Genomic DNA, 12714 nt, shown 5'->3' with positions numbered 1-12714 from the left:
GCGCACCCCGAACTGTTGCCCGGAACGGGCGCGCAACCCGAACTGTCGCCCGTCGCTGATGTCGCCAGGCGATTGAAATGTTCAATCGCCTGGCGACAGTCGCCGCCGCAACTCCGCCGCAGCTGTCACTAGTCCGCGTGAGTACGCGGACTAGCGACAGCAACCTCCATTGGGATACGCATAGCTTCCGGCGGGGGGAGGAGGAACGTCGGCGACAGCTTCCGTCGCAGCCGCTGGTCCCTCTTCCGCGTGTGTACGCGGAGGGACGTGGCGACGAGCTGTCGCCGGCCTGTCGCCCACACGCTCACGTGTGCTGGCGACAGGCTACTTTTGCTGCCCGTGAGTATGGGCCATAAGAGAGGGAAATGATTTGAGTGCTCTGTCACTAAGTTGCCAATTGTAAGTAATCCGTTTTGTCTCCCCCATTTAAAGGCCAAGAGATTTTGCAGCCCTGGGGTGAAATCTGGGTGGCCTAAGAATGATAGAAGTGGAAGATGGGGACATATCTTAATGGTAAGATCATTAGGCTATAGCAGCACAGTGTGCACTATTGTATTGCGCAACCTGAAATGATTATTGGATTGTGAGCTATTGCTAAACAACATTATTGTTTACTGCTGTCAATCGTCATTATGTCTATGTGAGGTCACTGTACAATGTCACTGACTAAACTTAGTTGCAGTCACTGCCACTGGTCAGTAACTAAGTTTAGTCAGTGACATTGTACTGTTCTAGTCGTGCAGGCAGACCGCTGTCAACTAATTTTTGTGCTCTTTATTATTTTACTGTATATCACTTGTATTCAGCTCATTAGCCAGTGATCAACTTCAGTTAGTTGCAGTCACTGCCACTGGTCAGTAACTAACTGAAGTTGATCACTGGCTATGAGATAAATACAAGTGATATACAGTAAAATAATAAAGAGCACAGAGGTCTGCCTGCACCACTAGAACAGTACAATGTCACTGACTAAACTTATTGACTGCAACTAACTGAAGTTGATCACTGTCTGGCTGGTTTAGCTAGCTAACAAGTATACAGTAATAGAGCAGTGGAATCAGTGTGCAGTTGAACCTGCCTGCACTAAGCACAGCAATCAGTACACTTTCACTGACACTGACTACACTGACTACAGCTAATTGAAGTTAATCACTAACTGGCTAGCTAAATACAAGGATATCCAGTCACTAATAGAGCAGTAGAATATGTGAACCTGCCTGCACTAAGCACAGCAATCAGTACACATGTAGTCACTGACTACAGCTAACTTAAAGTTACATTTAAAATTAACACGTGAGGTAACTTCAAATTAACATTACATTACTACCTTGCCATCAGTTCCCCTCAGAAGCTCACCATTTTCTTCTGACAATGATCCCTTCCAGTTCTGACAACATTTTGTCAGAACTGAAATATATCAGTTGCTGTCAGTTATATATCAGTTGCTGTCAGTTACAGCTGAGAGGAGAACTGATATGTCCACGTTTCCCTATGGCTCAAGTGGGCGGTATTACAGTTTAACTGTGTGCTGACCAGGAAGCTGTTATGGAGTAATGGCCATTTTCAAAATGGAGGACGGAGAATTCCATTGATCACAGTGGACAAACAGGACACAGGAGAGGAGAAAGAGATTGCTGAGAAGACTACGCAGCAGGTAAGTATGACTTGTGTATGGTTATTTTGACTTTTAATTTTCAGTACAGGTTTTCTTTAAGTAATCACTCACTGGCTAGCTAGCTGAATACAAGTATATACTACAGTATAAGAGCACTGTTAGGAGTAAAAACACAATGTTTTTAGGACAAAATGCGCTTGCTGAAGCAACAAATGGCCTGAAGATGATCCTCTGAGTGCTACAGTCTAGCAAGGATGGAGCTTTTTAAGATGGCTGCCACTTTATATACAGGAGGGGAGGGCATAGTCTCCCCTCCTATGATTGGTTGCTAGGGCCTAGCTGGGGGACCTCTGATTGGCCCAGGGACGTCATTTCCGCCCAATCACAACCTAACTAATCACGGCTTTCTACCACGATCACGAGCCTGATCACGGCCTGAATATTTTAATCACGGCTGCCTCGTGGTTGAATACCGTGATTGAAAATCGATTACAGCTTCGGATTCGGCAGTCGAATAGTGAAAAAATGCTCGTAAATTACGGCTATTCTGTGATCACCGAATTTATCCAAGCACCACTGACTGCATCACACACTCTGTAGAAAAACAAATGTGTTATCAGAGCATATGGCAGTATTTTCAAAATAAATGCAGTATATGTATAAACACAGCTTGGGCTTAATTTTATACACAGAGATCCAGTGGTTTTTTGTTGTTGTTTTTTTCTTGCAACAGTACTTATTTCAGAAAGAAGTAGACATCCCAAGTGCAGGTTGGGTACTAAATAGCTAAAAACAAGATGTTTCTGAGCTATATGAACTGTTTAATTTGTTTTGAATTACGACATAGGGTAGGTAAAAAGAACTGTATATTAAAAGTCTGCAAGCACACTATCCATGATGAATTTCCAGCAACAAAAACATTCTAGATTCAAGAAGAATATACAGAAATGTTTGACTAAACCTTGCAAGTACACACCTTCTGTTTCAGCATTCCGTTTGTCCCACTCTTGCTTTTTGATAGTCAAATGTTCTCTTTCCCACATTGAGCATGCTCCTGTGTCAGTCTCATATGGTTTTTTCCAGCCTTGAGAAGCCTCATCCCTTAGGATTCGTATCTCCTCAGTCAAAGTTAAGTTGTCCTCAAGCAAATATTGCATTTGTTGACAATCTGCTTCTTTTTCCTAAAACAAAGTGTCAGCCTCATAAGATTTACCCATTACAAACTGGACTACATTTTGTAGTGCACGCAGGAATTTAAAGGGGCACTATGGCGAAAAATTGTAAAATTTAAAATATGTGTAAACATAGACAAATAAGAAGTGTGTTTTTTCTTGAGTAAAATGAGATATAAATTACTTTTCTCCTATGTTGCTGTCACTTACAGTAGGTAGTAGAAATCTGACAGAAGTGACAGGTTTTGGACTAGTCCATCTCTTCATGGAGGATTCTCAGCAAGGCTTTTATTCTTTATAAAGATATTCCCTAAAAAGGATTTAAACAATGATGCTCGCCAGCTTCCCTCGTCGCTACACAGTTGTTTGGCTGTTGGACAGAGCAACTGCCATTCATTAAGTGCTTTTGAAAATACATTAATCCCTGAGAATCCCCCATGAAGAGATGGAATAGTCCAAAATCTGTCACTTCTGTCAGATTTCTACTACCTTCTGTCAGTGTCAGCAACATAGGAGAAAAGTAATTTATGGCTCATTGTACTCTGGAAAAAAACGTACTTCTTATTTGTATATGTTTGCACATATTTAAAATTTTACAATTTTTCGATATAGTGCCCATTTAAGCACATTTAGATACACCTAGACTTAACTTACCATTACTACACTCTTGAGTCTCTCTTCAAGTGATTGCTTTTCTCTCTCACACATGCGCAGTGTCTCAGAACGTTCTCTTTCGGCAGCGAGCTGATGTTCTAGCACTTCTTTATCTACCAACAGACTCCTAGAAAATTCTTTCTCTTCCTAAAAGAAAGAAGATTCAACATAAGTGTAACCTTTGCGTATACTCAATCATACTTAAGAAAGACTTGAATTTCAGATGCCAGACCTGCAGAGATCTCTGATAAAGGTCCATAGCACGTAATTTTTCTGTGAGAGTGCTCACTTGTGCCTCTGAACGTCGTACACGCTCTCTTAATGCATCAAGCTCATCACGGTAACTTCGAGAGAGAGCAGCCATTTGTGAAAGCTCACGAACCTATTGATTAGAAAGGAGTAGACATTTTTTATGTGTTGCTGCTGCAACTGTTAACATAATTATTTGTCAGGATTACTGGATTACTATCTTCTATAAAGCATGAACATATTATGCCTAGGTAAATTACAAGGTGGCGCTTCACATCTTCAAATCATAGCAAAGTCCCAAAATACAATCAGTAGTCCCCCCACACTTCTCTTGCCTAAATGTTGACTGTAGCGTTATCTTTAACCTCTCCCACACCGGGTCAGGGCCGGATTATCCCACCAAGCATTCCAAGCAGCAGATTGGGGCCTCTATCAGAGTCTAAGGGGCCCCATAAGCATGTAATCCAGCCCTGGTATGTACATCACCTGGCTGCTGCAGTATAGCCAAGGTGTCAAAGTGCTGGTGTCAGTTGCCATGGCGATGAGACACAATTGTCCCTCTGTGCCAGCAGACAGCACCACTCTCTTCAGCCCAGCTTGTGCAGAGACTGACTGAGTCAGCGTGTATCATGTCAGCATCTGTAAGAGGATGGGTCTGTATGTTTATTAAATCCTCCTTTTGTGTATAGGGGTCAAGGGTGATCAATGAGCACCCTGAAAAAATAAAAATACAGACACAATGGGAGCCCTGGTGGTGCAGTACATCACATACAGTGGGAGAAGGATTATGGTAAATAAGATACTCACAAAGGGAAGTTGCGGAAGGGAAACCAACCACTGTATACAGGTAGATATTAACGAACACAACTCCACTTGTGTATCCAGCAGACTGGATAATGGTTGCACTCTAGTAAATAAGGATGCTACCTGGTCCACTAAGTGGCTATACCACAGTGGGCCAACTAGAACAACCCTCCAAAGGAGGGTGAAAGTGCACAAGGGAGGGAAGAGGTGCTCAGAATGTGATAAATGTGATAAAACTGCAAAACTGAAAAACTAATGGCAGAGGTATAAAGTCAAATCTAAAATAATTTTACAAAAACATAAATTCAAAAAGAAAGAAGGATGAGAATATACAGTGGCTTGCAAAAGTATTCGGCCCCCTTGATGTTTTCCACATTTTGTCACATTACTGCCACAAACATGAATCAATTTTATTGGACTTCCACGTGAAAGACCAATACAAAGTGGTGTTCACGTGAGAAGTGGAACGAAAATCATACATGATTCCAAACATTTTTTACAAATCAATAACTGCAAAGTGATGTTTGCGTAATTATTCAGCCCCCTTTGGTTTGAGTGCAGTCAGTTGCCCATAGACATTGCCTGATGAGTGCTAATGACTAAATAGACCTGTGTGTAATCTAATGTAACCTGTGCAGGGGCAAACGCAGGATTTTTAAGGGGGGGGGGGGTGTTTCCTGAAAGATCCAGAAGCACGTATGTCCCCGAGTGCTTCTGAATACAGGTGGCTCCATACTGCCCATGCACAAAAGTGCGCTGGCGTATTACGGGGCTGCCTGTCTTTGGAAGTACTCAAGGACACGAGTGTTTCTGAGGGCTTCTGGTAGCAGCAAATGTGAATGGGGTACAGCGCTGGAACAACTCCCCAAGAGAGGAACAGGAGATAGACTTAGTTTGGACAATTCAGTGGAATATGCTACATAGTGTCACATAGCGCAAGCGATACCCATATGATGCAGGGATATATGCATCTGCGGAAGATGTCGGCGCTATATAAATACTAAATAATAATATTTTGCCTCACCAGGATTGCACTTTTATTTAGCTTTCCTGTAAGACAAGAACACACAGCCAGCTCTAGGGGAAGAGGGAAACAAAGGTGAATGAAGGAGGCTGGTGCACACCAAGAGGGCTTCTGAGCGTTTTTCAAATCAACAGTGATTTGAAAAGCGCTTGGCTAATGTTACCCTATGTGGGTGTTCTCACAGCAGTGTTGTGATTTTTTCAAAATCGCAGGTATACTGCATGTAGCATGTTTTTGAGCAATTCATTCAAAAATCGCTCTGAAAATCACTTCACAAAATCACACTCACAAATTGCTAGCCATTGCTATTGTCATTTTGGCGTGCACTAGCCCAGAGAGAGGAGTGGAGAAATTGAGAATAGCCTGAGATGGAGCAGAGAACGTATCTGTATTGCAGTCCCACATCACACAGGCTACTTGCCTGTAATCGAACTCCTGTCCCTGTCAGTCTCTCACACAAGTCAGAAAGAAGCCCTACTGGAGTCTAGGGACTGTCAAAAACTTTTCAGCTTGTTAAACACCTTACCCACACATGCAGTCATTATAACAATGGGGAGAGACCAGACAGATGTTTGCCCACAGACCCCGAGTCCAGGCAAGCTCTGCATCATGCTGTGTATATTTACCAGCTTGCCTGTACTCTAATTTCATCATGTCTGACTCTTCTGTGCTGTGGAGAGTCCAGGACTCCATAATCAACATTCTCTCACTGCAGGCTGCATCTTCTTGTGAGGGAAGCTGGGCTGCCTCTCTCATTCTATTAGCTGGAGGGAAGCACCAGAAGTAAGAAGGGAGGGAGAATGAGGCTGTTTATATTATGCGGGCTTCCCTGGCTGAAAACACAGCTCAGTGCAGGGGGGAGGTTCCAGACACCCGGAATAGCCCCCTCAGTTCGCCAGTGCTGTGTGTAATCTAATTGCACCTGTGTGTAATCTAATGTCAGTACAAATACAGCTGCTCTGTGACGGAAGAGAATATTGGGAGCAACAACACCATGAAGTCCAAAGAACACAACAGACAGGCCAGGGATAAAGTTATTGAGAAATTTAAAGCAGGCTTAGGCTACAAAAAGATTTCCAAAGTCTTGAACATCCCACGGAGCACTGTTCAAATGATCTTTCAGAAATGGACGGAGTATGGCACAACTGTAAACCTACCAAGACAAGGCCGTCCACCTAAACTCACAGGCCAAACAATCAGAAATGCAGTCAAGAGGCCCATGGTGACTCTGGACGAACTGCAGAGATCTACACCTCAGGTGGGGGAATCTGTCCATAGGACAACTATTAGTCATGCACTGCACAAAATTGGCCTTTATGGAAGAGTGGCAAGAAGAAAGCCATTGTTAATAGAAAAGCATAAGAAGTCCCATTTGCAGTTTGCCACAAGCCATGTGGGGGACACAGTAAACATGTGGAAGATGGTGCTCTGGTCAGATGAGGCCAAAACTGAACTTTTTGGCCAAAATGCAAAACGCTGTGTGTGGCAGAAAACTAACACTGCACATCACTCTGAACACACCATCCCCACTGTCAAATATGGTGGTGGCAGTATCATGCTCTGGGGGTGCTTCTCTTCAGCAGGGACAGGGAAGATGGTCAGAGTTGATGGGAAGATGGATGGAGCCAAATACAGGGCAATCTTGGAAGAAAACCTCTTGGAGTCTGCAAAAGACTTGAGACTGGGGCGAAGGTTCACCTTCCAGCAGGACGACAACACTAAACATAAAGCCAGGGCAAGAATGGAATGGTTTAAAACAAAACATATCCATGCGTTAGAATGGCCCAGTCAAAGTCCTGATCTAAATCCAATTGAAAATCTGTGGCAAGATCTGAGCAAACTGCTGTTCACAAACGCTGTACATCTAAGCTGACTGAACTGGAGCTGTTTTGCAAAGAAGAATGGGCAAGGATTGCAGTCTCTAGATGTGCAAAGCTGGTAGAGACATACCCTAAAAGACTGGCAGCTGTAATTGCAGCAAAAGGTGGTTCTACAAAGTATTGACTCAGGGGGGGCTGAATAATTACGCACACCCCACTTTGCAGTTATTTATTTGTAAAAAATGTTTGGAATCATGTATGATTTTCGTTCCACTTCTCATGTGTACACCACTTTGTATTGGTCTTACACGTGGAATTCCAATAAAAGTGATTCATGTTTGTGGCAGTAATGTGACAAAATGTAGAAAACTTCAAGGTGGCCGAATACTTATACAACCCTCTGTAGAACTCTTAAAAGGTCAGTTAGGAAAGTTAATTGTGCAAGGTCAAGCTAAAGCTGAAATTTTAAATACATGCTTTGCTTGCCTTTTCCAAGATGATGCCCTTGCACTTATCTCATACTACAGCTCTGGGTTGTTCCCAGTCTACCTCATTCAGTATGAATTGCCTAAAAAAAAGAGATAAGGCACCTGCCCTGATGGCATTAGAGATGGCCCGAACGGTTCACGGCGAACTTCCGGGGTTTGCGTTTGAGGAGAACCGCAAACTTTTCCGGAAGTTCAGTTCGCCCCCATAGTGCATCATGAGGGTCAACTTTGATCCTCTACATCACAGTCAGCAGGCACATTGTAGCCAATCAGGCTAAACTCCCTCCTGGAGCCACTCCCCCCTTATAAAAGCAGGCAGCGTCAGGCTTTTCACTCACTCATGTGCCTGCATTAATTAGAGAAGGGAGAGCTGTTTTGCAGACTCAGAGAAAGCTTAGGCTCTTGTAGGCTTGTTAGCTTGCTCCTTGATGATTCTTATTGCTAAAAAGTACCCCTCAACAGCTCTTTTGAGAGCAAATCTTGTTCTTGTAATCTTTTTTGTGTGTGTGTGTGTGTGTGGCCCACCTGCATTATATACAGCCCTGTCAGTCAGTCGCAGCTGGCCTTTGGCCCCTTGGTGGTATAATTACTGCTGTGCCAGGTGCACATTATAATACCCATCACGGCATATACCTGCTACCTGTTGTTCACTTCAGTGCACCCACCTACCTACGTGAGCACACGCAGTGTCACTGTGCCTGTCTGGTACCTGTCTGTGTGTGACAGGTGCACATTGTAATACCCATCACTGCATATACCTACTACTTGTTCACTTCAGTGCACCCACCTACCTATGAGAGCGCACGCAGTGTCACCAGGGGCGTAGCAATAGGGGGTGTAGAGGTAGTGACTGCATCGAGGCCCTTGTGCCAGAGGGGCCCCGTAGGGTCCTTATCTCAACTGCAATATTAGCTTTCTATTGGTCCTGTGCTCATAATAATCACTTTTATGGATACTTTGAATAGTGGTAATCATTAACAAACTCCTCCCCTTCCCCTTATTGCACCTCTGACGCTGTAGTTCCCATTGGCAGGTTTTGGTGCGTCATATCAATTGTTATGTATAGAGTGTATTGGGGGCCCCAATGTAAAATTTGCATCGGAGCCCATAGCTCCTTAGCTACGCCACTGAGTTTCACTGTGCCTGTCCGGTACCTGTCTGTGTGTGACAGGTGCACATTGTTATACCCATCACTGCATATACCTACCTGTTGTGTTCAGTGCACCTACCAATCTACGTGAGCACACACAGTGTAACTGTACCTGCTCGGTACCGGTGTGTGTGTGACTGGTGAACATTGTAATACCCATCACTGCATATACCTACCTGTTCACAGTGCACCCACCTACCTACGTGAGCGCACGTAATGTCACCGTACCTGCTTGGTACCTGTGTGTGTGTGACAGGTGCACATTGTAATACCCATCACTGCATATACCTACCTGTTGTTCACAGTTAGAAGTGGGCCGAACGGTTCGCCGGCGAACATCGGGTGGTTCGCCTTCGCCGGCGAAGGCGAACTTTTCCGGAAGTTCGATTCGCCCCATAATGCTCTATGAGGGTCAACTTTGACCCTCTACATCAATCCGGCTACACTCAGCCCTGGAGCCCCACCCCCCCTTATATAATCTTATTGCTTTAATAACACCCCTCATTCAACAGCTCTTTTCAGAGCTAATCCTTTTGTTGTGATTTTTTTTTTCTGTGTGTCAAACTGACACTTGTGTTGCTTAGACAGCATTGCTAATTCATACTTTGTGTGTGCCACTGCCAGCAGCCCAGCCAGCAGCAGCACATTCAGTGACTACCTGTGTGTGTGACAGGGAGCTGCACATTGTACTACCCAGTACTGCATATACCTACTAGTACCTGTTGTGTTGAGTGAACTCACCTCACTGCATATAACTACCTTTTGTGTTCACTGTTCAGTGAACTCACCTTACTGCATATAACAACCCTTTGTGTTGAGTAAACTCACCTCACTGCATATAACAACCTTTTGTGTTGAGTAAACTCACCTCACTGCATATAACAACCTTTTGTGTTGAGTGAACTCACCTCACTGCATATAACAACCTTTCGTGTTCAGTGAACTCACCTCACTGCATATAACAACCTTTTGTGTTCAGTGAACTCACCTCACTGCATATAACTACCTTTGTTGAGTGACGTCACCTTAGTGCATATAACTACCTTTTATGTTCAGTGAACTCGCCTCACTGCATACAACTACCTTTGTTGAGTGAACTCACCTCTCTGCATATAACTACCTTTGTGTTGAGTGAACTCACCTCACTGCATATAACTACCTTTTGTGTTCAGTGAACTCACCTCACTGCATATAACTAGCATCCCCCCCCCCAAGATGGACAAAATGGACAAACCAGGTCGAGGAAGAGGTAGAGGCAGACCCAGAGGAAGGCCACCTGGCACTGGCAAGTCTGTGCGAGGTGGTGTTGCTGTTATTTCGTGCAGACCTGGCCCAAAGTACAGTGCTCAAAAGAAGGCACGTGCCATCACTTCCCAAGATTGTCAGGACGTGCTTGACTATTTAACACAGAACACCTAATCTCCCGCAGCCACCAGCGCTACAACAACCACCACATCCACTGCATTTGACACTTCGCAGGAGTTATTTGGTGGTGGTGATTTCACTGATTCACAGCCACTACTGCAACAACTAGAAGAAGGCGCAGGTACACCACCTCATACGTCTAAGTTAGGTGGCGACAGTTTGGACGTAATGTGTGAGGAGGGGGAAGATGAAGCACCTGATGTTGGTGCAGTTGTGGAGGTGTCTGAGGAAAGCGAAGCTGGGCAGGAGGATTATGACGACGATTATACGGATGCCACATATGTTCCCAATAGAGGAGGTGACCAGGGGGACAGTTCAGAGGGGGAGCCAGAGAGGAGTAGGAGGAGAAGAGTCCATGAAATAAGCAGATGGAGCTCGTCCTCAGAAACAGCTGGGGGCAGTGTCCGGCGCCATGTATCGCCAGCTATGGACAGACAGCCAACATGCCCTTCAAGATCAGCTGCTGATGCCACTGTAGTGCCATCTCCCCAGGGGGGCCTCAGATCGGAGCAAAGCCATCTGTTCTCTCTGCCTCCAAAAATTGAGCCGTGGAAAGGCCAACACTCACGTAGGGACAAGTGCCTTACGAAGGCACCTGGAGAAAAGGCACAAACAGCAATGGGAAGAACACCTGAGGAACAGCAGCACCCAAAAGAGAAGCCACCCTCCTTCTCCTCTTGCTCCTTCAGGTGCATCGTCTTCATCCGCTTTCTCCCTTGCACCTTCACAGCAGCCACCCTCCTCCACACCGCCTCTGCCCTTGAGCGGTTCCTGCTCCTCTGCCCACAGCAGTAGCCAGGTGTCCGTGAAGGAAGTCTTTGAGCGGAAGAAGCCCATTTCTGCCAGTCACCCTCTTGCCCGGTGTCTGACAGCTGGCGTGGCGTAACTATTGGCTCGCCAGCTATTACCATACAAGCTGGTGGAGTCAGAGGCTTTCCGTAAGTTGGTGGCCATTGGGACACCGCAGTGGAAGATACCAGGCTGCACTTATTTTTCACGAAAGGCCATACCCAAACTGTACCGTGCAGAGGCAAGTGGTGTCATCTCTTGCGAAGAGCGTTGGGTCAAGGGTCCACCTGACCACGGATGTCTGGTCTGCCAAGCACTGGCAGGGCCGCTACATTACGTACACAGCCCATTGGGTCAACCTGGTGACCGATGGCAAGCAGGGAGTACGTGACTGCACAGCGGACCAACTTGTGACACCTCCATGGCTTGCAGGCAGGCCTCCTGCCACCTCCTCTCCTTCTCCTACTGCTACATCCTCTTCGCTGTCATCCTCCTCCTCCTCCTTGGCTGAGTGGCAGTTCAACTCTAGCGGTGCTGCCATCTCCTCCTCTCCAGCTACACAGCCCCATCTCCCCAGAACCTACGCTGCATGCCAGGTACGATGGTGTCACGCAGTCTTAGACATGTCTTGCCTCAAAGCGGAGAGTCACACTGGACCAGCTCTTCTGGCTGCTCTTAACAAAGAGATGGACCAATGGCTGACCCCACACCAGCTGGAATCTGGCATTGTGGTGTGTTACAACGGCAGCAATCTCATTTCCGCGTTGAATTTGGGAAAGCTGACACATGTACCCTGCATGGCACATGTGCTGAATCTGGTTGTGCAAAGATTTGTCACAAAGTACCCAGGCTTAGAGGACGTCCTGAAGCAGGCCAGGAAGTTGTGTGGGCATTTCAGGCGGTCTTACACGGCCATGGCACGCTTTGCAGACATTCAGCGGAGAAACAACTTGCCGGTGAGACGCCTGATTTGCGATAGCCCGACCCACTGGAATTCCACCCTGCTCATGTTCTCTCGCCTGCTAGACCAGGAGAAAGCCGTCACCCAGTACCTGTATCATTACAGTAGAAGGACACAATCTGGGAAGATGGGGATGTTGTGGCCCAACAACTGGACACTGATGCGAAATGCATGCAGGACCATGAAGCCATTTGAGGAGGTAACCAACCTGGTGAGTCGCGCTGAAGGCACCATCAGCGACTTGATCCCCTACGCTTACTTCCTGGAGCGTGCCGTGCGTCGAGTGGTGGATGAAGCTGTGGAGGAGTGTGAACAGGAACAGTTACGGCAGGAGGAGTCATGGGAGCGATTTTCATCCGAACCAGATGTTTCCTCGACACCTGCGGCAGCACAGGGGGGGGGGGGGGGGGGGAAGGAAGGAGGAGGAAGAGGAGGAGTCGTGTGGGGAAGGAGGAGTCAGACTTGGATGAGGAAGGTGTTTCTGTGGAGGAGGAGGAAGAGGCGGCGGCAGAAGAACAACCGCAGCTGACGCCACAGGGGGCTTCTGCTGCTCCATGTTCCCG

At 46.1% G+C, this 12714-nt stretch overlaps 1 protein-coding gene across 13 annotated transcripts in view; it reads right to left on the bottom strand.

Annotated features, from left to right (window-relative positions):
• Window positions 1-12714, bottom strand: part of CCDC88B (coiled-coil domain containing 88B) — a 948743-nt gene that overhangs the window by 463714 nt on the left and 472315 nt on the right. For 11 of the 13 annotated variants that reach the window (XR_011024965.1, XM_068261744.1, XM_068261745.1 and 8 more), the window contains 3 exons: window positions 3674-3823; window positions 3442-3588; window positions 2592-2796 (listed from right to left, as the gene is read on the bottom strand). Coding sequence is in view for 12 of the 13 variants with exons in the window: in XM_068261744.1 (XP_068117845.1) it covers window positions 2592-2796; window positions 3442-3588; window positions 3674-3823 (502 nt within the window). In the remaining variant the exon portion in view is untranslated. Of the gene's footprint in view, window positions 1-2591; window positions 2797-3441; window positions 3589-3673; window positions 3824-4025; window positions 4195-12714 lie in introns of those variants that run through there. The other 2 variants (XM_068261751.1, XM_068261750.1) reach the window with 2 other exon arrangements.

Source organism: Hyperolius riggenbachi, chromosome 11 (genome assembly GCF_040937935.1).
Source record: "Hyperolius riggenbachi isolate aHypRig1 chromosome 11, aHypRig1.pri, whole genome shotgun sequence".
NCBI classification, from domain to species: domain Eukaryota; kingdom Metazoa; phylum Chordata; class Amphibia; order Anura; family Hyperoliidae; genus Hyperolius; species Hyperolius riggenbachi.
This window is presented reverse-complemented; position numbering and strand designations above follow the sequence as displayed.